Source organism: Lepidochelys olivacea (genome assembly GCF_965140295.1).
Source record: "Lepidochelys olivacea isolate rLepOli2 genome assembly, chromosome: 4".
NCBI classification, from domain to species: domain Eukaryota; kingdom Metazoa; phylum Chordata; order Testudines; family Cheloniidae; genus Lepidochelys; species Lepidochelys olivacea.
In genome coordinates this window covers 75,945,634-75,971,374 of record NC_140414.1, presented here as the reverse complement: position 1 = coordinate 75,971,374, position 25,741 = coordinate 75,945,634, and the positions used below count along the sequence as shown (strand labels likewise).

Below are 25,741 nucleotides of genomic sequence, written 5' to 3'. Positions count from 1 at the left end.
GGTTAGATTCACAAAGAAACTTAAGCCCCGAAAAAGTCTCTGGGATTCACAAAGCCTGAGTTCAGTGCCTAGGTTTCCTACTCACAGCCTTCTAGAATCCAAGGCCAGAAGGGACCAGTGTGCTCACTTAGTCTGACTTCCTGTATAGCACATAGGCTCTAAGGGTTATTTGGGAAAGATCTGTCTTGCTTTAAAAATGGTCAGGGATGGAGAATTTATCACAACCCTTGGTAAACTGTTCCAATGACACAATGTACATCTTATTTCCAGTCTGAATTTGTCTAGCTTCAACTTCCAGCCATTGGATTGAACATTTCCTTTCTGTTAGATAGATGAGCCACTGTTAAATATTTGTTCCACAGCAGTACTTACAGACTGTATGCAAGTGATCCCTTAGCCTTCCCCTTATTAAGCTAAATAGCTTGAGCTCCTTGAGTCTCACTATAAGGCATGTTTTCTAATCCTTGTAGCTTGTCTCCAAAACCTGCTCCGATTTATCAGTATCCTTTGTGAAACATGGACAGCAGAACTGGGTAATCCAGCAGTAGACACACCAGTGTGAACTACAGAAGTAAAATAACATCTCTACTCTTATGTGAGATTCCCATTTATGCAGCCTAGGATCGTCTTTAGTTCTGTTGGCCACAGCATCATATGGGGAGCTCATGTTCAGCTGATTACCTACCACAGTTCCCAAATCTTTTTCAGAAGCACTGCTTCCTAAGATACTTACAGAATGGGGGACTGTGTTCTATATTCTTTGTTTCCAGATGTATATGTTTGCATTTACACAATGAATGTGGGAGATAGTCACCTTGGAATGGGACTCACAGAAGCCACTGACATAGGCACCTCCTGCTGCTTGAATCCTCAACTGCAAACCCTCTCTTAGCATTAGACACCCATGCTCGGTTTGAGGGAGGGAGGAGGAGCAACCTCAATCTCTAGCACAGCAGTTAGGACACTTGCCTGAAGGAGACCTCTGGTTCAAGTCCCCGCCCTACTTGAAGGGGAGAAGGGATTTGAACTGGGATCTGCTGCCTCCTTGGAGAGTGCTCTAACCATTGGGATATTCTGACATGGGGCTCCTTCAGCCTTTGCTGTTGAATCCTTTGCACTGTGAATAAATAATTAAATTCATTGGAGCAGGCATACTGGATACTGGCTCTCCTACCTCCCAGTTGAGAACCCTCACCCCTAAGTTACAAGGGAGGTAATCCTCCTCCTACTCCCACTGAATTTGAGTAAGTCCCCCCCTACAGATAGCTCATCTGCTAAGTGGGCTCAGAGCTTACCTACAGGCTTGTGAATCTTCCCCTCATGTGTGTGAACCACTGGGACTTACGCGTTTGTATGTGTGCCACGGGGCAGCAGTGCTCATGCTCAGAGGCAGAAACATAGGGAACTTTCACTGCAAAAATTTAAGCACAGAGTGAGTTTATGTGCCTACAGGGTTTGGGGACAGCTGAGTGGGGATTTTGTGAATCCCACTAGGGTCTGATTCTGGAATTTAGGTAGCTAAAGTGGCCGTTAGTCAGTGAGATCAATTATATAATACTAAACTGCTCTAACCTCACTCTTTCAGTGTTGTAAGTAAGCGACTCATTCTCTTTCTTCCAAAATATCTGAGGATACGGCACCCCAGAGACTCGACACTCCAGTCGCACAGGATATCCATCAGCCACTCCTGTGTTCTGTAGCTTCTCTATAAACACAGGTGGCTTGTGTTCTTCCTTAGCTGTGAAAACACCAGTTAAACATTCAGTTAAATGGTAGAAGATTTTAAACCACTACTTAGTGGCAAGAAAATTTAAAAGTAATTTAAAGATAATATAAAAATCATTGCATTTAATTAAAATATTTTTTTAAAATTAAAATTATTAAAATAATTTTAAAATAATTGTATTAGGCCCGCAACTGTTTCAGGGAAGTAAAACTTGTCCTGTCTATGACTTTAATAGGAGAAATATGGGTTCTAATAGAGCAGGGTCAAATGCTTACATTTTCAGTTCAGCTGATCAAGATTGTCAAATGGAAGTGGCTTCATTTTTGAGATCCTGTGAGGTGTTCTCATTACCTGACAAAACTGGTCCCATACAGATATTATTTGATCTCTCTCTTAGTTTGGCAAACTAGTCTGATATGTGGTCTCCATTATTGCCTCAAGTGTACTTCAGACAAATGTAGTAGCCTATCTTTTGGCTGATTGTGTGCATACACAAAAGAAATTTGGGATAAAAGATATTCTTTGCCCAGCTGACCATCAGCATATGCTCTGCACCGTGGCAATTGTTCACCATTAAAATCTTGTAACATAAATTGTGTCATTTCAACTGTTGTTCCTATTCCATATAATCCTTTGAATGTCTTGTGCCCATGAGCTCCAAGAGCTGATATGACCAGCACCCCCCCCCAAAATGCAAAACAAAAACACCCCACTAAAATAAGACAGTCCACTGCACCTCCCTCCCCCCTTCTATTCTGTATAGATGCTTTGGCTGTGCTCATCACCATCGTATCTGAATGCTTTCCATTAGTGCATTAACATCTGTCACATGATTTGTTTTCTCATATCCTCTCTGGAGGAAGAAGGACTTCATTTTATCCTTTTTAAATGTTACCTTTTAGTTTCCTTGCTGTCCTATTGAGTTTCAAGCTTTCCTTCTCTCAATCAGCCTGATAGGCTGCTACATACCTATTAGATCCCCAAGCACTTGCTGTATCCCTGCAAAATACAGTTAATACTGGAGCAAGGGGCTGGCTGAGTTGTGTTTAGCACAGAACTCAAGAGAAGGGGGCAAACTTGGCTAAATGCTTTGGGCTCCATTGCTTTCCCAACGTCAACTGGTAATGACTATTCTGCTGGCTGCAGTGCATTCTGGCCCTCTCTCTTCCCAGCATGCCTCCTATTCTTGAGTGGCAAGTGGAACAGAGCCACAGTTTTCTTCCTACCAGGAGTATTTCATCTGTCAGTTTAAGGGCAGGCTTATAGCCCCTCTGTGTTTCTGGAGAAGCACAAAGGGGTCAGAGCATTGGCAAGGATCTGGTTCAAAGTAACAAATGCAGTTACACATTTCTTTGCATATTTGTAACCATGCACTATATGCATTTATTTGAAAATATCATAGTTCAAACACACACCTCCTGGAATTAATGAGATACTAATTTTAGTGGGTAATAATTCCATAGTCTTTCCTAGAGAACTTTAAATTACATTTTCAATATTTCATGTAGGCCTCGAACTGTTTTCAATGTGTAGTCTTAGAATGAAGAGGTTACCTGCAACAATGAGCTCCAGGCTGAATGTGTTTTGACCAGCTCGATTGGTGGCAATGCACGTGTAGATTCCAGAATCTCTAGCTGTGACTGGCTCTATGATCAGAGAGTGTACACCATTCTCACGCACCAACATTTTGTGAGAACTATCAGGACGAATTGGTCTTCCATTGAGTTGCCAGCTTAGATCTGGAGTTGGTAATCCACTGACCTTAAATATAAACAGAATGGGACAGAATGTTAGCAATACAGAACAGTAGGGAACTTCATACTGCAGAGAAAAAAGAGGAATGTTTATTTATGTGTATGACAAAATACAATGGACCAAACGTTGCCCTCAGTTACGCACAGGAGCACAACTGGGCTAAATGACACCCTGTACAATGCCATAGGTTTCCATGGGTTCCAGGTATGACTGACTAGATATAAGCATTAAAATATATCTTGAATCTAAATAACAAAGTAATAGATTACAGAACAAAAGGTTGGATGTCGCCTGTCATCTTTTTGGAATGTTGCCCTTGATTCTGAATGAGAAAAGAAACTTTCAGAATTTTTTTCTTGTGGGAAATTTACAGACAAAGGACGACAACTGGTTTGTGACGCAATTCTTCCTTCAAAAAACAAACCCATTGGTAATCTGTTATTGAACTCCAAATTCCATTCCAGTTATGTATTGCTCATTATAGACAATGCCATCTACAGAACGTTGTATACAGATGGTTTGAACCAATGACAAACTGTTGAAAGATGTTTCTTCAACAATACATGCTACTTAGGAAAATAAAAGTAACATATTGTATTATGAGAACTAATTATGTTTAAAAGTAAACAGCTGAAGTATGAATTTTAATTAATTCTCTTACACAAAGTCACAAATCTCTCTACTAAGCTAAGTTTCGGTCCTACCTTTGTAAGATTTCAAACAGGCCAAAATGGGCTAAAAGGATTGGTGACTAACAGGCATTGTGTGTGTGTTAGATTCACATCTCTGTTCACATGGAAGTGCATGTTCAGTTTACACAACTGAGTTGTAGAAGTCCTTCTCTCTGAGCTAAGAGACCGGCCCAAAGTGCTTCTTTCCACTCAGCGTTTAGGCCCTCATTCAATCTCTTCTAGAGAGTCCATTTTCCTTTTACTAGCAGAATCACTTCACATGAGTACAACAGGGAACTGATCCTTTAGCTGTATGCTGGAAAGATCATTTGGTCTTTGTTTTTATCATAACAGGATGTATGGGGATAATATTATCCCCAAACACATGAAAAGGGGTTAGGAGAGTAACACAGTGGTACTGCTGTTATTTGAGGGAAAAGGTTATCTCCTTTCATGCTTAGAACCAAATCAAGGTGAACTGGTTTACTGAAATGTGTGAAACTGGACAAGAAACTTCCTTAAAAAGGAAAAAAGTGATTGAAACAATCTGTAATTTACAAAGGAATACTTCACAATGACACTAATTTATGTAAGTTTTTAAACCTCTGGGACCTTCAGGATGAAAGCCACTACACAAGGGCTCAAATAAATTGGTTAGTCTCCAAGGGCATCAATAGGAAAATTGAAAGGTGGATAGGGAATTGGTTAAAGGGGAGACTACAACGGGTCCTACTGAAAGGTGAACTGTCAAGTTGGAGGGAGGTTACCAGTGGAGTTCCTCAAGGATCAGTTTTGGGACCAATCTTATTTAATCTTTTTATTACTGACCTGGGCACAAAAAGTGGGAGTGTGCTAATAAAGTTTGCAGATGATACAAAGCTGGGAGGTATTGCTAATTTAGAGAAGGACAGGGATACCCTACAGGAGGATCTGGATGACCTTGTAAACTGGAGTAATAGGAATAGGATGAAATTTAATAGTGAGAAGTGTAAGGTCATGCATTTAGGGATTAATAACAAGAATTTTAGTTATAAGCTAGGGACGCATCAACTAGAAGTAACGGAGGAGGAAAAGGACCTTGGAGTATTGGTTGATCATAGGATGACTATGAGCTGCCAATGTGATATGGCTGTGAAAAAAGCTAATGTCGTCTTGGGATGCATCAGGAGAGGTATTTCCAGTAGGGATAAGGAGGTTTTAGTACCGTTATATAAGGCACTGGTGAGACCTCACCTGGAATACTGTGTGCAGTTCTGGTCTCCCATGTTTAAGAAGGATGAATTCAAACTGGAACAGGTACAGAGAAGGGCTACTAGGATGATCCGAGGAATGGAAAACTTGTCTTATGAAAGGAGACTCAGGGAGCTTGGCTTGTTTAGCCTAACTAAAAGAAGGTTGATGGGAGATATGATTGCTCTTTATAAATATATCAGAGGGATAAATACCAGAGAGGGAGAGGAATTATTTAAACTCAGTACCAATGTGGACACAAGAACAAATGGATATAAACTGGCCACTAGGAAATTTAGATTAGAAATTAGACGAAGGTTTCTAACCATCAGAGGAGTGAAGTTTTGGAATAGCCTTCCGAGGGAAGTAGTGGGGGCAAAAGATCTATCTTGCTTTAAGATTAAACTCGATAAGTTTATGGAGGAGATGGTATGATGGGATAACATGGTTTTGGTAATTAAATATTCATGGTAAATAGGCCCAATGGCCTGTGATGGGTTTTTAGATGGGGTAAGATCCAAGTTACCGGGAAAGAATTTTCTGTAGTATCTGGCTGATGAATCTTGCCCATATGCTCAGGGTTTAGCTGATCGCCATATTTGGGGTCGGGAAGGAATTTTCCTCCAGGGCAGATTGGAAGGCCCTGGAGGTTTTTCGCCTTCCTCTGTAGCATGGGGCACGGGTCACTTGCTGGAGGATTCTCTGCTCCTTGAGGTCTTCAAACTACAATTTGAGGACTTCAATAGCACAGATATAGGTGTGAGGTCTTTTTTAGGAGTGGTGGGTGAAATTCTGTGGCCTGCATTGTGCAGGAGGTCAGACTAGATGATCATAATGGTCCCTTCTGGCCTAAATATCTATGAATCTATGAAAAGGTGCCACAAGTACTCCTTTTCTTTTTGCGAATACAGACTAACACGGCTGTTACTCTGAAACCTACACAAGGGATGAATCAGAACAGGATAGATGCTATGTAGCAGCAGTTCTCTCCACTAGCCATTCTGTTCATTCATGTTTATTTTTCTTAACAGGGCAGGTGACCTGTATAGGAAATGTGTCTCTCTTTTTCTATATACATAGGCACATACACATGCAGAGTAGTAGGTTGAAATTAAGTGTAATAAAGGGAAGATGTTGAAGGCTTTAATCCTTGCTTGAAAAAAGAGCAAAAAACTTCAAATTACCTTGTGTACTTAAAGCAAATTATATCACTGAAACCTGCTGTCTCACTCAGTTAAAAAGGGCCACTGAAGTTGGTTAGGGTAATATTTGTTGTATAAAATGTACTATGTGGTGAAGAATGTCCCTTGGAGCAGTGTGTTGTTTCTAGTTTGTTAATCTGTCAAATTCATTCAAAGTCACAGTCATTGCTTATGTAAGATCTACAACTTTTGAGTTTTAGTTACTGCAGAGGGAGCACACACTGATAGAAAAATTATTTTCAGAGCTGTGCTTACTGACTTCTTGTGTAAAACTAAGGCGGAAAAAAAGATTATTCCTACAAGTGAACTGCCCCTCCCTGTCACCACAGGGCTCAATGGCTGCTCATCATAGGAGTGGTTTTTGTTGCAGGAAAGAGCTTGTGCCATGAGTACAGCAAGGTGGCATTACCCTGTAGTCACTAACTGACTTGCATTCCTTCCAATAAACCGAGGTACGTTTAGTCATGGTTTTCATGGACCTCAAAGGCCAGCTATGGGGCTGTAGGAAATGCTGTGATTCACCTTCACCTTTTGGATAAATCAATAATACAAACTCACACGTTTGAAATTTTGTTAAGATATCACTTAAAAACTTTCAAGCTGGCTTTATTCTAAGAAAAGAAATACAGAGATTCTTCTTTACCTCTTAGCTCCCTCCTCCCCCATCACAAGGGTGGGCCCCAATTGGAGACTTTGCTAAAGGCCAAGTCTGCATCCTGGGTTTAATTCTGACTCCTTTGTGTACCTAGAATTCCCACTGAAATCTGAGGTGCATGAGTATTACAGGATACAGCTGAATTTGAACAGAGTTCCCTCTCTAGTTCAACACAAACACTAATTAAAACAAATTTAATACTCGCCTTGCAGTCCATTCTGCAGAGTTTTCCTTCTTGAACAATCAGGTCTCCAGGAGCCTGCAGGAAATGAGGTCGGAAGAATCGTTCCTGAATTGGTTCATTTTCATCGCCACTGTCCCTTGATCGAGATCGAGGTCTTAAAATAATATATGAAATAAATTTGTTTATTAGGCATTTCCCTATGTTTTTTGATGAAGCTGAAGAGCCAAATGCAGATGTGAGACTGGTATAAATCTAGATTAATTCCACTGGATCCCCTTGTAATAATACCATATTTACACCAGCATAACAGAGCAGAATTTGTCTCAGAAATCAACTAAATATGACTCTCTCTCTCTCTGTTTATTAATTTGATTCAGTCTACATTTTGTAGCAAAGACATGAAGTAGAAAATTATCTCATTCACAATGAATGACTTACCTAACATGGTAGTTTGTTTATATACATAGTAATATTTTTTAGTTTTCATTTATTCTGTAGTTTAAATCAGTGAAAGAAAATGTACAAGAATTTTGGCAATACTTTATATCTACAGCCACAACTCTGCTTTAGTCTTTCGTACATCTGAAGCCCACTCTATTACAGATTAAGACAGAAAATTCGTACGGTCAATAATTACATTTACCTTAAGAAAATAGTAGAAGCTAAAGACTATCACAATTCACAAATACATTAGGTTCCACATTAGATTTTCCATTATTATCTTCTCTTATTTGTTACTAGGTAAAGACATTTACATTAATGTGACTTAAATGTGACTGCTCTGGAGGATTATTCTTCACTAAACAGTTATCTGTTTCTGATATTTATACTCATTTCCAAAGCAACTCAGTTATGGTGTCAGAAGAATGAGAATTTAGCTCATAAGCAACACGTACTAAAAAGAACAAAAGATCTTGTGACATTAAACTGTTCTTAGTAAAAATAAAAGAACATGGAAAGAAAAATGCAGAAAATATGACCAATCAGCAGATTTTCTCCACCCGAAATACAGTTTTCTGTCATTTCTGTGATGAGCAGTTCTTGCCAATTAATTTATTGTACCCTTGTCTGTGGCTAACCAGTTCCTTTTCAATTGAAAGTAACAATATTTCCATTATATAAGTAACTTATTTAGCAAAATGTTATTTCTGCAATCTCTGTAAAGTCCTATTTTACTTAAAATATTACATTAACTATGTAATTAAAATGAGATTTATGGCCAATTTCTGTCCTCTGCTAAAGTCATGCAGCTCCAATGAATTCATTTCTTCTATGGCCAAACTCTGCTTACAGTGACACCCTAGTGCAACAAACTGGGACTGCTTACTGTAACTGAAGATTCATTTGGCCAATAATATTTGCATGGCTCTAAAAGTGAAATTCTGACTTCAATTAGCATGTACTAGAAGTTTATTTTGCATATCAACCTTCATATCTGTGTTCATTTCTTTTTGTCTTGGAGAAATACAAATATTTTTGGACAGGCTCAAAAACCAAAGAGCTCTTTTAAAGAACATAGCCAGACTGATCTCTGTTGCTTAGTGTTCTCTGTTTCTTCTTTTCCTCTTTTCTTTCCCTCTCACTCATCTTCGTTTTCCTTTCTGCTCCCAGCCCCTCCAAAAGGCTTTTACACTGTCTTCTCTAGAAGTTAAGTGACCTGCAGGCTCCTTATAGCTCTGACCCACAATTCCTCGTGGCAGCTCTTCTGGTCACAGATTAATAAGAGGCTTTGAATTGCAAAGGTGCTGATTCAGTGCAACAAGGGATATTGAATATCAACCTACTGATGAATCAGTGGCTGTGCAGTCCTGAAATAGCTTCTCCACTACATTTTCTATGAAAAATGAACATACAACTAGCTTTTGGGGGCTTAGTGGCCTAATGAATGTGCAACACACTGCTGTGGAAAGGGTTTGAATTTAGGCCTTGAGATCATCTCCTTGTTATCCCTGGGCCTGGAACTGTATGGAGGCGGTTTGCATAGCACTAGGTGAGGGTGGGTGAGAATACTTTTCAACGCTTGATTTACCACCTTTTGGCCAACTCAGGACTGAGGCTTATGAGATCCAGAGAGAAATGCATACCAGGCCTTCTTGTCCAGAAATAAGGATTAGGTTAACATGAATTCTGAGAAAGGAGGAAATAAAGTGGAGAAATAGGGTGGGGGATCTGAGAATCATCCTCATAAACAACTGACCACAGTTTTACCAGGATTTTCTAGTATCTAATTTAATATTTAGCAGGGCTCTTTTTTCCATGCAGTATTTGTACCATATATACTTCCTCAGTTGCTAACTGTTTTTGTGAGCAACAAAATCCATTAATTTCATCCTGAATGTAGTAATTAGTGCTGTCATATCTATACTCTGTGTTGTAATTGGCAGCTGATGGCAAGATACTGCAGTGGGTATAATCAATGAACAGAACAAATAGATGCACCACAGCAGACACTTGAATTGGGATCCTCTACTTGGTTAACCAAGAGGCAGTAGCTAGGTCAATGGAAGAACTCCCTCATTGACCTAGCTGCATGTACTGTGGTTGTTAGGGTGACTTAACTACATCGCATAGGGCATGAAATTTTTCATACCCCTTGAATGATGTAGCTAGGTTGACCTAAGTTTTAGGTGTAGACCAGGCCTGGGACAAGATGCAGCAGGTGAACATGACTAACAAGGAAGGGAGGGAGGTCAAGGGTTAAAAAACTAAGATAAGTTGCCTGTTGTACATCTGATGGTGCCAAGAATTATAGGGATTTTTGGATACAAGAGAAGATTAGGTTAGCAGCTGCAGTGATGAATGTGTAAAGAAAACATCTATAGTACCTTCTGATATGAGGCTGGTTGGGGGGTGTTCGAGGACTCCGTCCTCTCTGATTGACAGCCTGAACCATCAGCCTTCCAGTACAGCTTATTCTGCCCTGTTACAAACATTGAGGTGAAAAAAACAAATTATTTTATTAAAAATAAACAATTTTAACAGAATAGATTTTCCCCAAAACACTAAACAAACGTATTAATAAATGCCCAGAGCCTGAAGTTCACTTGTTGGTGCCAACTTTTACGGATGCCCTGCTTTCAAAATCTTTTCTTCCACAAGAAGGGAGTTCCCATCAGAATTAGTTAACATCCCAACTGCCATCAATACTTTCCCTATTTTTACAGCTAGCAATCCAACTGTGAACACACTGAAGCAATTCTGTGGTTACAAAAAATCATCAATAAAAACTTATGAGGTCTACTTTATTGTATCCTACAAGGTTGCCCTTTCAAAAGGGGGAAAATTCTGCACTATCTGGAATACAGCTAGTACAGATAGCAGTGAGATACCTATTGCCTTTAGAATAAAGTAGTTAGACATATTGCCATTTTCCTTTATGCTGTTCAATGGTCCAGCTGCTGACTCTGCTCTCGCTGATGGACCATTTAGTAATGCTGCTGACTGTTCTTAACATCAGCATAACATTCACATTGATTCTTAGTTATCCAGTAGTAAAATTATCCAGCTGCTCCTCCGCCGGCTATAAGTCACACCCAAAATATACCTAACAAACTTTATATGCAGAGCTTGTGGCAGCTCAGTCATTGTTTTGTTTGCACCACTGATGTCTTCACATTCAGAAAAGAAGTTGTATTGCATAAAATCAGAAAGCAGGGGGGGAAAAAGCAGTCACCTTGAAATACAGTTATTACTGATAGATAACATGTATACGTGCTGCTTTACAAAATGTACCACACAAGGCATTTGATTTCCAGTACTCATGAAGCAAAATCTCTGAGAGAAAGGTTGGTACCAGTAAAAAATATGTATTTCTGGACAGCTGTCTGCACATTTCACAGCACAGTGGGAAATCTGGGTTTTGGAGCGTCCATTCAGCTTTGCTAAACAGAGGTAAGTAGTCGTTTGGGCTCTCAGCCATAGAGGGGATGAAAACAGCATTTAAAAGTAACCAAAAAGCTTCTAAGTTTTTGAAAGATTTTAGTTTACTAAAAAATAGAATACATATTTGTGCATTTCAAGTGCTTTTTTGTTGATTGTATTAAAAGCCGATTCTCCAGCAGTGTCTATCATCTTCAACAAGACCCCTAAGCACTAAGTGTCTGTTTATCCAAGTTAACAGAAATTGCTGAAATTTCCCATAGACCTCACATAAATATATTTGTTTGGTCCAGTGGATAAACATGAATGTTCCCAACTGCCAAACAAGAGACTGCTCATGTTCCAGCAGATACCGGCATCTGGCCAGAATAAGGATCGGACTATCACTAAGGCAATAAATTAGGCGATAACAGTAAGATGTAACTTACTCCTTTCCCTCTGAAATGTCTGTAGAACTGCAGGTTACAAAGGAGTAGCAGCAAGGGGAGAAACCTCAAGTTCTTCCAGACAGAAGGGCAGGATTTAGTATATTTTAGGAGGGATAGGTCCTGCTTTGGGGCTTCTAAGGCCTAGACGCCCTCCTTCCTGGACTTTTTCTCAGGACTCTGCTGTTGTGGACACTCACATGGAGTGGTAGAAATCAGGGCATTGAACATTTCGGGGCTATTCCAATATCTTTCCTGTGCAATAAACATGGTACATAGCATCCATTATGATGTAAAAAGTGTGTGATGTTCCTTTTACATTTCTAATAGCTGTATGAGCTGAGACAGATTTGGAGGTGCCCTGTGATAATTTATGAATAGAGTCTGTTGGTCTAGTTATTGGGGTGTTTTTGTAGGACTTTGGTTTAACTCAACAGGAGTCTATCTGGAAAAATGGCAGGAAAGAGAACACCACCTCAAGATAAGCCACTGTACCAGGGCCTCCTTGGTCCTGCTTCTGTCTCTGTCTACAAACCACATAGACAGGTGTTGCTGGTCCAACACCTTGTGCAGTTTATTTATAATTGAGTCCCACTACCTTCAAAGCATACCTAGTGCCTTTACAAGCAGGGAGAGAGCAATCTCCCTCTCACTGCCTGCTTTTTTCCCTTTTCACTTCCTTCTTGTGCCTATTTGTGGGCTCTGGCTAATGACTTAATTAGCCTTACTGCCCTGCCGCACCCACAAATTAGGCACAGGTCTGCCTCATCAGCTCCAATCTGCTATGCCTGATTGGAGCTGCTGTGAACAGAGTGCTGACTCAGGGTTTCATACCTAGCACTCTGTCACAGCCAGCCTTTCAGCAAACACTTGAGAGTTGTTCAGGGACAATACCAGAATCACTGGCTCCGAGTACTCGTTTGATCTCTTGCTGAGCCTACAGGACTTGTTTTGACAAGATGGGTCAAAGCCCGGGGACACAGAAGAACAAAAGAACTATAGCAGTTTAAAAAGAACCCTGTCTCCAGAGAGGGGCTGTAGTTGTTTGGGAGAAGCAGACTGAGACACAGGACCCCACTGGGGCTGTCTGAGCAAGTTAGACCTGTCGAGGCTTCCATCAGGGGATGGTAAATGTTTAGGTCACAGACATATGTGTAGACAATTTAAAAAAAATCCTTTTTCTGGTGCTTTATTCCTACTACCAAAATAAACAATGCTTTTGTTTTAAGAAAGCTGTCTGATCACTATATACACTACTGGTCACAGACTCCCAAAGGGAAGAACTGCAGGCACATGAGCCCTGTTGGACTTGCTGGATAAGAATGGTGGATACACTGGGCACTGTAGACCAGGAGCCAGTATAAGAGTGGGAGAATTGCAGAATTCAGTCCAGAAAAGGCAGCATTCAGTCCAGCGACCAGAAAGGGGACAGAGGTGCAGCTAGCCCTGCAACCATGATAAGAAGTCACCAGGACTAGATGGTATTCACCCAAGAGTTCTGACAGAACTCAAATGTGAAATTGCAGAACTACTAACTATAGTCTGTAACATAGAATCATAGAATATCAGGGTTGGAAGGGACCTCAGGAGATCATCTAGTCCAACTCCCTGCTCAAAGCAGGACCAATCCCCAATTAAATCATCCCAGCCACTGCTTTGTCAAGCCTGACCTTAAAAACTTCTAAGGAAGGAGATTCTACCACCTCCCTAGGTAACGCATTCCAGTGTTTCACCACCCTCCTAGTGAAAAAGTTTTTCCTAATATCCAACCTAAACCTCTCCCACTGCAACTTGAGACCATTACTCCTTGTCCTGTCCTCTTCTACCACTGAGAATAGTCTAGAACCATCCTCTTTGGAACCACCTCTCAGGTAGTTGAAAGCAGCTATCAAATCCCCCCTCATTCTTCTCTTCTGCAGACTAAACAATCCCAATTCCCTCAGCCTCTCCTCATAACTCATGTGTTCCAGACCCCTAATCAATTTTGGTGCCCTTCGCTGGACTCTCTCCAATTTATCCACATCCTTCTTGTAGTGTGGGGCCCAAAACTGGACACAGTACTCCAGATGAGGCCTCACCAATGTCGAATAGAGGGGAACGATCACGTCCCTCGATCTGCTGGCTATGCCCCTACTTATACATCCCAAAATGCCATTGGCCTTCTTGGCAACAAGGGCACACTGTTGACTCATATCCAGCTTCTCGTCCACTGTCACCCCTAAGTAACCTATCATTTAAATCAGCTTCTGTACCAAATGACTGGAGGATAGCTAATGTGATGCCAATTTTTAAAAAGGGCTGGAGAGGTGATCCTGCAATTACAGGTCCAGAAGCCCGACTTCAGTACCAGGCAAACTGGTTGAAACTATAGTAAAGAACAAAATTGTCAGACACATTGATGAACATAATTTGTTGGGGAGGAGTCAACATGGTTTTTGTAAAGGGAAATCATGCTTCACCAAGCTACTAGAATTCTTTGAGTGGATCAACATGCATGTGGACAGGGATCCAGTGGATATAGTGTACTTAGATGATTTTCAGAAAACCTTTGACAAGGTCACCCACCAAGTAAGCTGTCATGGGATATGAGAGAAGGTCCTTTCATGGATCTGTAACTGGTTAAAAGATAGGACTTAATGGGTAGGAATAAATGGTCAGTTTTCATACTGGAGAGAGGTAAATAGTGAGTCCCCCAGGGGTCTGTACTGGGACCAGTCCTATTCAACATATTCATAAATGATCTGGAGAAAGGGGTAAACAGTGTGAGGTGGCAAAATTTGCAGATGATACAAAATGACTCAAGATAGTTAAGTCCCAAGCTGACTGCAAAGAGCTACAAAAAGATCTCACAAAACTGGGTGACTGGGCAACAAGATGGCAGATGAAATTCCATGTTGATAAATGCAAAGTAATGCACACTGGAAGACATAATCCCAACTATACATATAAAATGATGGGGTCTAAATTAGCTGTTACCACTCAAGAAAGAGATCTTGGAGTCATTGTGGATAGTTCTCTGAAAACATCCACTCAATGTGCAGCAGCAGTCAAAAAAGTGAACAGAATGTTGTGAATCATTAAGAAAGGGATAGATAATAAAACAGAAAATATCATATTGCCTCTATATAAATCCATGGTATGCACACATCTTGAATATTGCATGCAGATGTGGTAGCCCCATCTCAAAAAAGATATATTGGAATTGGAAAAGGTTCAGAAAAGGGCAACAAAAATGATTAGGGGTATGGAATGGCTGCCATATGAGGAGAGATTAATAAGACTGGGACTTTTCAGCTTGGAAAATAGACTAAGGGGGGATATGATAGAGGTCTATAAAATCATTAATGGTGTAAATAAGTGTTATTTACTCCTCATAACACAAGAACTAGGAGTCACCAAATAAAATTAATAGGCAGGAAATTTAAAACAAAAGGAAGTATTTCTTCACACAACACACAGTCAACCTGTGGAACTCCTTGCCAGAGGATGTTGTGAAGGCCAAGACTATAACAGGATTCCAAAAAAACCTAGAGAAGTTCATGGAGGATAGGTCCATCAATGGCTATTAGCCAGGATGGGCAGGGATGGTGTCCCTAGCCTTTGTTTGCCAGAAGCTGGGAATGGGGGACAGGAGGTGGATCACTTGCTGATTACCTGTTGTGTTCATTCCCTCTGGGGCACCTGGCATTGGCCACTGTTGTTCTGTGTGTGTGTGTGTGTATAAAATCTTCCTACTGTATTTTCCACTGCATGCATCTGATGAAGTGGGCTTTAGCCCATGAAAACATATACCCAGATAAATTTGTTAGTCTCTAAGGTGCCACAAGTACTCCTCGTTCTTTTTGCTGATACAGACTAATACAGCTACTACTCTGAAACCTGTCAGAAGACAGAATACTGGGCTAGATGGACCTTTGGTCTGACCCAGTATGGCCGTTCTTATGATATAAGCATGTTTTTTTCCTGTCATAACCACAGACAAAAGATTCTGCCTTACACTATGCACAGTAATAAAACACAAAGTGCAGTGTTACTAATGCAAACCAGCTCCATTCTCGTGATTGCAGTTTCATTTGTGTTATATACACAGCAAGCTCACTGCTAATTTTTCTTGCTTTGACCTGTTGGTAAACATCTGGCTATGTAATAACTGTAGAACTTGTTTTGTTTTCTTGAGTGCCTGAAATACCTGGCAAAAAGCTTACATTTTATTAGAACGTTTGATTTAATCCAAACAAGCAGTGAATTCCTATGTTCAGAAGGCTCCATTACAAAGGCCACAATGAAGTCAGCATGCACAGCGTTATCTTTAGAAGCAAATTTGCAAAACAACGATTTTGCACTGTGTATTAATTTTAAATGAATGGCTTTCATTAGCATATGGGACTGAGCTACAGAGTCTAGATTTCAAATGCAATCACATCAAATCAATATTATGCAGGTCAGACCAGATCATAATAGTTCCTTCTGGCCTTTGAATCCATGAAAATTTGGCCATGTTTAGATATTGGATTTTGGTTCCTCCCATGGTTCAGGTGTGAGTTACATATGTGGCTGAGTTGTATCAGATCCTTCTCAGTTTTATTGCACAAGATGAATCTGTATTTTAAAAGTAATTTCTATTTTTCTAGTATTGCAGTGTTTGCACTTTTTGGCTGTATTCTAAATTAGCGCTCCTTGAAAAACTCTAAATATTTTCTATGAAACATTTTGAACAGAAAAAATTGTTTCATTCACAATTTGCACATGGAAATTTTCAACAAAATAATTCACAAACAAAAGTAGATTCAAATCAAAACTAAATGAAAATGTTCATTTAGACCTGATTTGTTGAAAAATCAAAATATTCTGAAAAAAACCTATTTTTTGAGGTGAGGGGGAATAATTTCTTTTTAAAAGTCATCTTTTTGTTAAAGAAAAATTTTAATGTTAATTTTCTACCTGCTCTAAGGTAACTGGAGCATGTACAATACATAATATACTGAGCAGCTGACAAAGACAATCAAAAAGAAAAGGAGTACTTGTGGCACCTTAGAGACTAACAAATTTCATGAAGTTGATAGCCTTTGTGCATATGTTTTGAGAAGACGACACCACAGAAGATGGTAAGGACAGAGAATTTGTTTTAACTGTTAGTTATCAGCTGTTAGGGTTTTGTGGTGTAATGATAACCACAAAACTGTTTTGTAGTTATTTTCAGTTTCATAGGTTGGATTTGCTCAAGAAATGAGAATAGAGTATTTGTAGACGGTAATTGTTTTCTATTTGAGGCAGGGTTTTTTTAAAAGTGTGTTACATATCTGAAACTGATGTAAAAGCTTTTGAAATATGTTATTAACTTCATAAAACAAATGCTACGCACATCAGTGCTATTTTGGATCATATTTATGTCACAGAAAGCATTATTTTTAAACATATATTAGCGCAACTTTAATGCTCCTGAAAAATCATGGATTAGGTGCCCTAAAGAGTGAAGTGATCTTTATCTACTGAATAGCTACCACATGGGCAGCAGTAGTGCCAAGCATCCCTGCATCAGTCTGCAGACGTACCTGAGCTTTGGACTCCATACTCATGTCTCCAGTAACACTGGTAATAAAAGGTGCCAACCACGATGTGGGCAGCCACTCACTAGGAACTGGATGGACTCCCCTAACAAAATTTCACATCAGTCACTAAATAGCTTTCAAAGGGTAATGAACTTTTGATTACTGCAGAGATTAGAATTGGAGAGCTAGAGGTGAAAGTCTCTGTATCCCCAGTCCTCTGACCCATTTAGTCCACCAGACAAATACCTGTGTTACAATAAGTTACTGCACATGGCCTGTGAAAACGAGTTATAAGACTATAAAAAACATCTGGAACCAGCAAGCCTCTATTTTAGGCGCCCCATACATTAACTTTTTGCTTGTGGGCAGTGAATTAACTCATTTCTAGCTAAATTTACTGGGATGTAGATGCAAGAGGGCATCCAGAAAAAGAAATGTAAAGGACTGGAAAGAATCTAGAATGGAAAACGCTAACAGGAGGGTTAGGGAACTGGACAGTTTATGGAACTGGGAAGTGAAGAAACCATGGGTGAGGCATTATCTAGGAGAAGATGGCCTAGAAAGTGGAGGGAAGATGGTAGCAGCAGGGGAAGGGCTGGGGATGGCCAGTCAGATAGTGAGGGGGCACCTGATTGCTACTCCACATTACAAAAGAGTGAAGGGGAGAGAGAAGCAGTAAAAGGAGGAAGAAAAACAGGAAGGTGTGAGACGGTAAGGATCCACACCCACACTTACTGGCATTGGTAGGAGGCTAGCCATTGGGAGGTTACCAATACGTGTAAAGCAATGTTGAATGGGATAAAACACACAAAACTGAGTTATTGGAGAATTTGCAAAACAAAGTTTGCACCTCGGTTAAGATGCTGTATTCCAGGCTTTACAGTGAACCCAGTTTGTTGCCAGATTATAAATCCCAGATTTCAGGTTTCTATAGTTGTCATAAACATACGGCTAAGGGTAGCATAAAATCGCTCCTTTACCTGTAAAGGGTTAATCAGTGCCATTAACATAGTTGGCACCTGACTAGAAGGACCAATGGGGAAAGAAAATACTTTCAAATCTGGGGGGCGGGAGGGGAGGTTTTTTGTTTGTGCTCTTTGTTGTTCTCTCCAAGACAAAGAGAGAGACGAAGCAAGTAATCCAGCTCCTACTGAATGATACATCTAAAATTACAGAAATAGTAAGTAATAGCAAGGAAATGCGTTAGAGTATATCTTGTTTTAGCTTGTGAATTTTCCCTATGCTAAGAGGAAGGTTTATTCCTGTTTTTTGTAACTTTAAAGTTTTGCCTAGCGGGAAATCCTCTGTGTTTTAAATCTTATTACCCTGTAAAATTACCTTCTATCCTGATTTTACAGAGGTGCTTCTTTTACTTTTTTTCTTTATTATAAAGTTCTGTTTTTAAGAATCTGATCGGGGTTTTAGTGTCCTAAAATCCCAAGGGTCTGGTCTGTGCTCACCTTTTTTACACTCAAGCCTCCCCAGGAAAGGGGTAAAGGGACTTGGGGGGATATTTTGGGGAAATAGGAACTCCAAGTGGTCCTTTTCCTAAATATTTGTCTAACTCACTTGGTGGTGGGAGCGATACCGTCCAAGGACCAGGAAGAATTAGTGCTTTGGGGAAGTTTTTAACTGAAGCTGGTAGAAATAAGCTTGGGGGTCTTTCATGCGAGTCCCCACATCTGTACCCTAGAGTTTAAAGTGGGGAGGGAACCCTGACAATAATGTAGATACTTATACAACATTAACTGTCGTATGTGTGTGAGTGTGTGTGTATATTATACACACACACACACACACTCAAGAATTGAGTATTTACTTTTTCTTCTTCCAAGATAAGCTGGTAAATCCTACTTGTGTAAATTTCACAATATCAGTCCAGATCCTCAGCTGGCATAGCTCCTTTATATCAATTAACTACATCTACATCATTTGAGGATTAGCTTCATTGCCTTTTATATTTAGATTAGTTTGGTGCACATAAAATGAGGGGCTAATAGTACTGGCCAGAGTCTAGCAAAGTGCAGCAGCACTGTGTAACCTGTACTAACACAATTTTGCCAATCCACTAGAATCCTGTTTTGAGACCCCACCCTCTGTACAGTGCTTTAATACATATTCTTGTACTATGCTTTTCCTGGAAAGAAGCTGCTAATTTTGCCTATGTTTGTGGTGGCTTTGAGATGCGGACAGATTTCCATTAGCATTAGGAGGACAAACCACACTTATTTCCATGTATGATGACTTAACCAGCCTGGAATCTAAGTCTTCTGGTGTGAAAGGCTCGTGCATTAATCCACTGCTGCTCTTTGCCTCCACTGAACTGCTAAATGCATAGTAGAAATAAACTAATGCTGGGAGACATAATTATATTTACTTGGGAATTACATTATGAAGAAAGAACATAAAGGGCTGGGTGAACCATTCAAATGTTTTTTTCTATATTGCATAACAACATAAACTTCCAAGTTTTGATCCAGGGGATCCGGAGGAGGATGCTTCTGGTTCTTGTCCAAAGTCAAGCAAACATGAGCACAAGATTTTCTCATTAGTTCACACAGCTGTTTTCTCAGACTCCAAAACAGGGAATAAAGAAGAACTTTTTACTGTATTAAAAAAGTAGCACTGTTAAATGCCATCAGTTGTCAGTGATGATTGTCTGGGTCACATCTCTGTCATCAGATTGGTCAGTAGCCTCTTGGTGATATTCAGAGAAACAAAAGTAGGTACTAAATAAACTTGTAAATCTCACCTAGGGACTGATCCAAAAAAACCCTAAGTTAATGGGACTCTTTCAATTGACTTGCTTGGGTTTTGAATCAGGCCTCAAATACTGAACCTAAGCATTCTCAAGATGAAGTGGAGTGTGGTGGTTTATTTTTTTATTCCAAACAAATCTGCTATCAGTTTGCATTATTTATCACACAAATAGGTAGGTGTATTACTTAGTTGTTGTACAGTGCTTTCTGTATGAAGGAAGTGTCCAGCTTGTAAAGATTATCCAGGGACTTGTGGAACTATTTATATAATGTTGAAATAACATTTACATTTGAGAGTTTTATCCAATACAATTTGTGGTATCAAGGTCTATCTTAAAGCTACCATTTGTATATATGTAGCAACTTGAGGAGGTATTGACAGCTAAAAAGCTATGCAAAAATGGAAGTGTCATGCTAAGTAGCCTAGCAACGTGCATAACAGAGCACAACAGTCCTGTTTAGATTAAGTTGTGTCTTAATGATAAAGTTTGTTATTTTACAGAGTAAGTATTTGTGAGTTTGATCTTGGCAAGGTTCTCGGTGCTGCAGAACGCATTTATTTATTATTTCTCTAAGCTATGGTAATGCTTTGGTCTCTCATGACTTGAATTCAAGCAGTGTTGCCTTCAGCTTGCTAAACTAGGAAAAAGTGGGTTGAAAAAATGACTTCCAGTGTTCATAGCCTGTGACTTCAGGCATTAGGTCCACTGTGTTACTTTTTCAATGTGTGTGATAATAGGTTTCTGTTATGCACCACAGCTCTAGTTCATTAGCTACTGCATATGTAAAGAATCACTCAGATTACAAAGCAAGATCATGTTGTGAGTTTCAGAAGAACATACAGGGAAGACCATAGGATGTTTCCTACACATCAGGCTGCCACATTACACATACTACGTGCTATATATAATCCTTGGCTTTTGTTGGATTGCATTTCAGCCTTATTATTGTAATGTAGTTTTAGGCCCTGAATCTAAAAGCCTTACTCATAGTCCCACTCATAGAAGCACACATAGTCCCATTGGTTTCAGTGGGACTAACTGTGTCAATAAGTGCCATCAGCGGAAGTGTAACCAACAGCTTAGCTGTGTTCAGTTACTTATGCTGGGACCCTTGCCTATTTTACCTTGCATAATATTTACTTAAGGCATGCTCTGTCAAGACATTTAGACAGTGTCAGCTGAAGGCAAAGAAATGATAATGAAAAACAAACAAAATAACCATTCCATAGCATTTTTTCCTAAGCGTAGAGGCACAGTGGTCCCACCCTGCTGATGAAGTCTAAGTATTACATACTTTAAGATTACTTCATCTCTAATTAAATTGCACAACTGTCAGAGGAGAGTAAGTTTACAGAAGCTTATTCTGCAGCCAAACTTCCATTTACCTGAGGGTTGGCAGCCATGATAGTGTAATTCCCATCGTCATCCAGGGTGGAGGCTGCAGTGTGGAGAGAGCAGGTCCCATCCGGTTCTCTTTGAATTCTGTAGTGGTCACTCCTTTTAGAGATTTGCTTCCCATCTTTGAACCAATAAATCTGTAGCAGAAAACAAAGGGTGGATGATCAGAAGTGGGTGGGTATTGTCATCATTTCTCATTTAACAGTGGTAGCAACTCTCAACTGTTGAAAACCTCACTAGTGTGGATAGAAAGAAAACCTCTTTCTAAAAGGAGTAAAGAACTGGGCTCGGTCCTGAATCCATGAACTGGATGTAATAAATGTTTCTGTTACAGAATTCTAATCTTCAGAAGGGAAAGCACAAACATCCACACAGAGAAGTTAGATTAGAGCGTAGTATTCGGTTTCCAAAAAGCAAGTGACAATTGAGCACTTACAGAAATATTCTAGATCAAATAATTTTTCTGTATTTTATTTAAATCTGAAGTTGGAAAAATAATTTAAGAATATTAATGCTTTTTTTCCTAGTGGAAAAAAACCATGATGGTTACAGGAATGATTATGCCGATGAGTCAGTATAAAAACAAGTGATAATTATACTTGATAAGTCACACTTTTACTAGATGCCCATTTGTGACTGTAAGCACTCCGTAATCACATCCCACACACTTCTGTAATAATCTTTGTACAAAACATGCCTTGTGAGGTATCATTTGAAAGCTAATAACTCACTGATCATTAATGTTCTTGGATGATGTATGTACATGATGGGTTTTAAGAGTTATAGATACATGCTAGAATTATGACTAAAGTGATGAAACCAGGCTTGTCAGGGGGAGTTGGTGGGCAGGTCTGCCTTAGACAAAGAAATATAAATTTGATTGTCTGACCAGCCCAATCTTCAGGAAAAGACAATGAAGGTCCGTATTTACATCCAAGTAGTAAACAGGACCATCGAGACAGCGGGGGGACGAAAGAGCACGGAGCTTCCTTCATCACCAGACTCCATGTCATCTTCTTCACAGGTTGAATAAACTTTACTTTGAGGGGTAATCCTCAGAAGAATCCATTTCAAAGGTTTACTGGTCTATCAAGACAGGGGGGTCTGAACCTCAAGTGATAAACAATTGAATCAACTGATAGTATACAATATTACTGTATTATTTTGCTTGTAACCCTTTCTAACATTATTCCTTTAGTTGGCATCACATAACCTATGCCCTATTATTAATAAATTTGTTTTATTTTTTACTATAAACCAACTCAGTGCTGTGTTTAAAGGGAAGGGTGTGTATTTACCCCAGTTAAGTTAATAGGCTATGTGATGTGCTTGTGTCTCTTTAAAGGAACAAACGGACATTATTATTTCTCTGAACTGTCCAGAAGAGGGATGGACATTGCAGCGCACACAGTTTTAGGAAAGTCTGGGAATTAGCGTGTCTTGGGGTCATGCTGCAAGTAGTAACCAAGGCTGCTGGAAGCCTGAGTGGGGATGTAGACAGGCTGCTGCGTTCAGGGCTGCTGAACCAGAGCTGTCTAGCACAGTTATTTCGGAGTGCAACCTGCATGTCTGTAGGCTCATTGTGAATGTTCCAGGCTAGAAGATATAGCAGCAAAGCACTGTAAGACATCTAGGTTTCAGAGCAAGTGGTGACACAACCTCTCACTGGCCTGGATTGCCTCCCGAGGCTCATCATACCCTTACACTGACTAATCTGAACCAAAAAGAAAAGGAGGACTTGTGGCACCTTAGAAACTAACCAATTTATTTGAGCATGAGCTTTCGTGAGCTACAGCTCACTTCATTGGATGCATACCGTGGAAACTGCAGCAGATATTATATACACACAGAGATCATGAAACAATACCTCCTCCCACCCCACTGTCCTGCTGGTAATAGCTTATCTAAAGTGATCATCAGGTTGGGCCATTTCCAGCACAAATCCAGGTTTTCTCACCCCCCTCCACCACCCCTGTAGCTCACGAAAGCTCATGCTCAAATAAATTGGTTAGTCTCTAAGGTGCCACAAGTACTCCATTTCTTTTTGCGAATAATTTTTGGAGGGGGGTGAGGGGGTAAGAGAACCTGGATTTGTGCAGGAAATGGCCCACCTTGATTATCATGCACATTGTGAAGAGAGTTGTCACTTTGGATGGGCTATTACCAGCAGGAGAGTGAGTTTGTGTGTAGCGGGGTGAAGGGTGAGAAAACCTGGATTTGTGCTGGAAATGGGCCAACTTGATGATCACTTTAGATAAGCTATTACCAGCAGGACAGTGGGGTGGGAGGAGGTATTGTTTCATGATCTCTGTGTGTATATAATATCTGCTGCAGTTTCCACGGTATGCATCCGATGAAGTGAGCTGTAGCTCACGAAAGCTCATGCTCAAATAAATTGGTTAGTCTCTAAGGTGCCACAAGTACTCCTTTTCTTTTTGCGAATACAGACTAACACGGCTGTTACTCTGTAATCTGAACCAAATAACCATGAAGAGGCATGGTACTCAAACTCTCACTCCCCAGTTCAATATGTAATGTAACAACTTTTCTCTTTAAATTTTAATTGTTGAATAACATGCTTAATCATTCCCTGAAGAGACAGATACATCCCACCTTACTATAAGTGTAGGACTGACAATAATATTTAAACAATAATAGGGTATTATCAACATTTAATAGGTTTATATACTCTAAATACTCTAAAAATTTCATAGGAAATACCAACATTTTAAATCAAAGTATAGTACTTTAGAGAACTACATCCCAACTATATAATGGGTTAAAGTTCTACAGAATGGTTAACTTCTCTATTAAATAAGAGAGGACCTTTCTGTAAGGTTTTAAGTAGTTATATATTTTATTCTCAGGCTAATATGCAAGACCGGGTTGTAGCGTAGCATAAGGAGGGCCCTACCAAAGTCATGGCCATGAAAAACATGTCATGGAAAGTGAAAACTGGTCTTGTGTTTGCTTGTACCCTGTACGATACAGATTTCACAGGGGAGACCAGCGTTTCTCAAATTGGGGGTCCTGACCCAAAAGGGAGTTGCGGGGGGTGTGTTTGCGGTATTGCCACCCTTACGTCTGTGTTGCCTTCAGAGCTGGGCAGCCAGAGAGCAGCAGCTGCTGACTGAGGGCGCAGTTTTGCAGGCAGCAGCGCAGAAATAAGGCTGGCAATACCATGCCCGGCCATCCCTACCTCTGCGCTGCTGCTGGCGGTGGTGCTGCCTGCAGAGCTGGGCAGCTGGAGAGCGGCAGCTACTGGTCAGGAGCCCAGCACTGCAGGTACAGCTGCCCCCAGCAGCAGCGCAGAAGTAAGGGTAGTGGTATTGCCACCCCCCTCCCCCAACTCCTTTTTAGGTCAAGATTCCCATAATTACAACACTGAAATTTCAGATTTAAAAAGCTGAAATCATGAAATTTACCATTTTTAAAATCCCATGACTGTGAAACTGACCAAAATGGACTGTGAATTTGGTAGGGCCTTAAGTATAGGACAAGAGTTCAAGACAGACGTAACCAGAAAAAAACATTACTGTAATGTTCATTTTTGTATACATTCCATAAAGCCAGTTTTTAAGAGCCTCCAGCACAAGCAAAAAGGAGATTTGGAAATTGTGACCAAAGTATAAAATTTTCTAAGGTGCTTTAGTCACTTAGCCCCAGATCTTCAAAGGTGTTTAGGCACCTAACTCCCATTGATTAATTGCCTAAAAACCTTTGAAGATCTGGGTCTAAGGATCCTTTGAGGATCTGGGCCTTTGGTGCTTTTGAACATTTTACCCAAGATGCATAAAGTTAGACTCCTAAGCCTGTATTTAGGCTTCTAAATATATGGCCTCTTTTTCAAAAATGCTGACTGCTCAGCAGCTTCTGTTGAAGTCAGTGAATGCTGAACATTTCTGAAAAAGAGGTCACTTAACTTAGATGCCTAAATATGGGTTTAGGAGCTTAACTTAAGGCATTTATTTCTGAAAATTGCTGGCCCCTGTATCTGGCCTAGTTAAAATGCCACTCACCACTACATTTCAATTACCCATAACTAGGGCTCTGTGTCTCATGGCGGTTATGAAAGTCACGGATTCTGCCACTTTCTGTGACCTCCGTGACTTCTTCGGGGGTCAGTTTGGCTGACCCCAGGGCTGCCCAAGCAGCTGGCTCCAGGGCCAGCTCCTCAGGTGGTCCCCGACACAGCCACACCAGCCATTTCTAGAGAGGCCCTGGGGACAGCCACACCAGCTGCTGCTCCAGCGGCCTGGGCAACAGTCCCTGGCCCCCGGCAACTGGTGCTGCTAGCCCCAGGCAT

The 25,741-nt window shown here is 40.3% G+C and overlaps 1 protein-coding gene across 4 annotated transcripts in view; it reads right to left on the bottom strand.

Moving 5' to 3' along the window:
• Positions 1–25,741, bottom strand: part of PALLD (palladin, cytoskeletal associated protein) — a 358,590-nt gene that overhangs the window by 3,969 nt on the left and 328,880 nt on the right. For all 4 annotated transcript variants that reach the window (XM_084626104.1, XM_084626105.1, XM_084626107.1 and 1 more), the window contains 5 exons: positions 21,423–21,572; positions 10,249–10,343; positions 7,445–7,577; positions 3,280–3,487; positions 1,573–1,738 (listed from right to left, as the gene is read on the bottom strand). In XM_084626104.1, the coding sequence (XP_084482230.1) occupies positions 1,573–1,738; positions 3,280–3,487; positions 7,445–7,577; positions 10,249–10,343; positions 21,423–21,572 (752 nt within the window). The remainder of the gene's footprint in view (positions 1–1,572; positions 1,739–3,279; positions 3,488–7,444; positions 7,578–10,248; positions 10,344–21,422; positions 21,573–25,741) is intronic.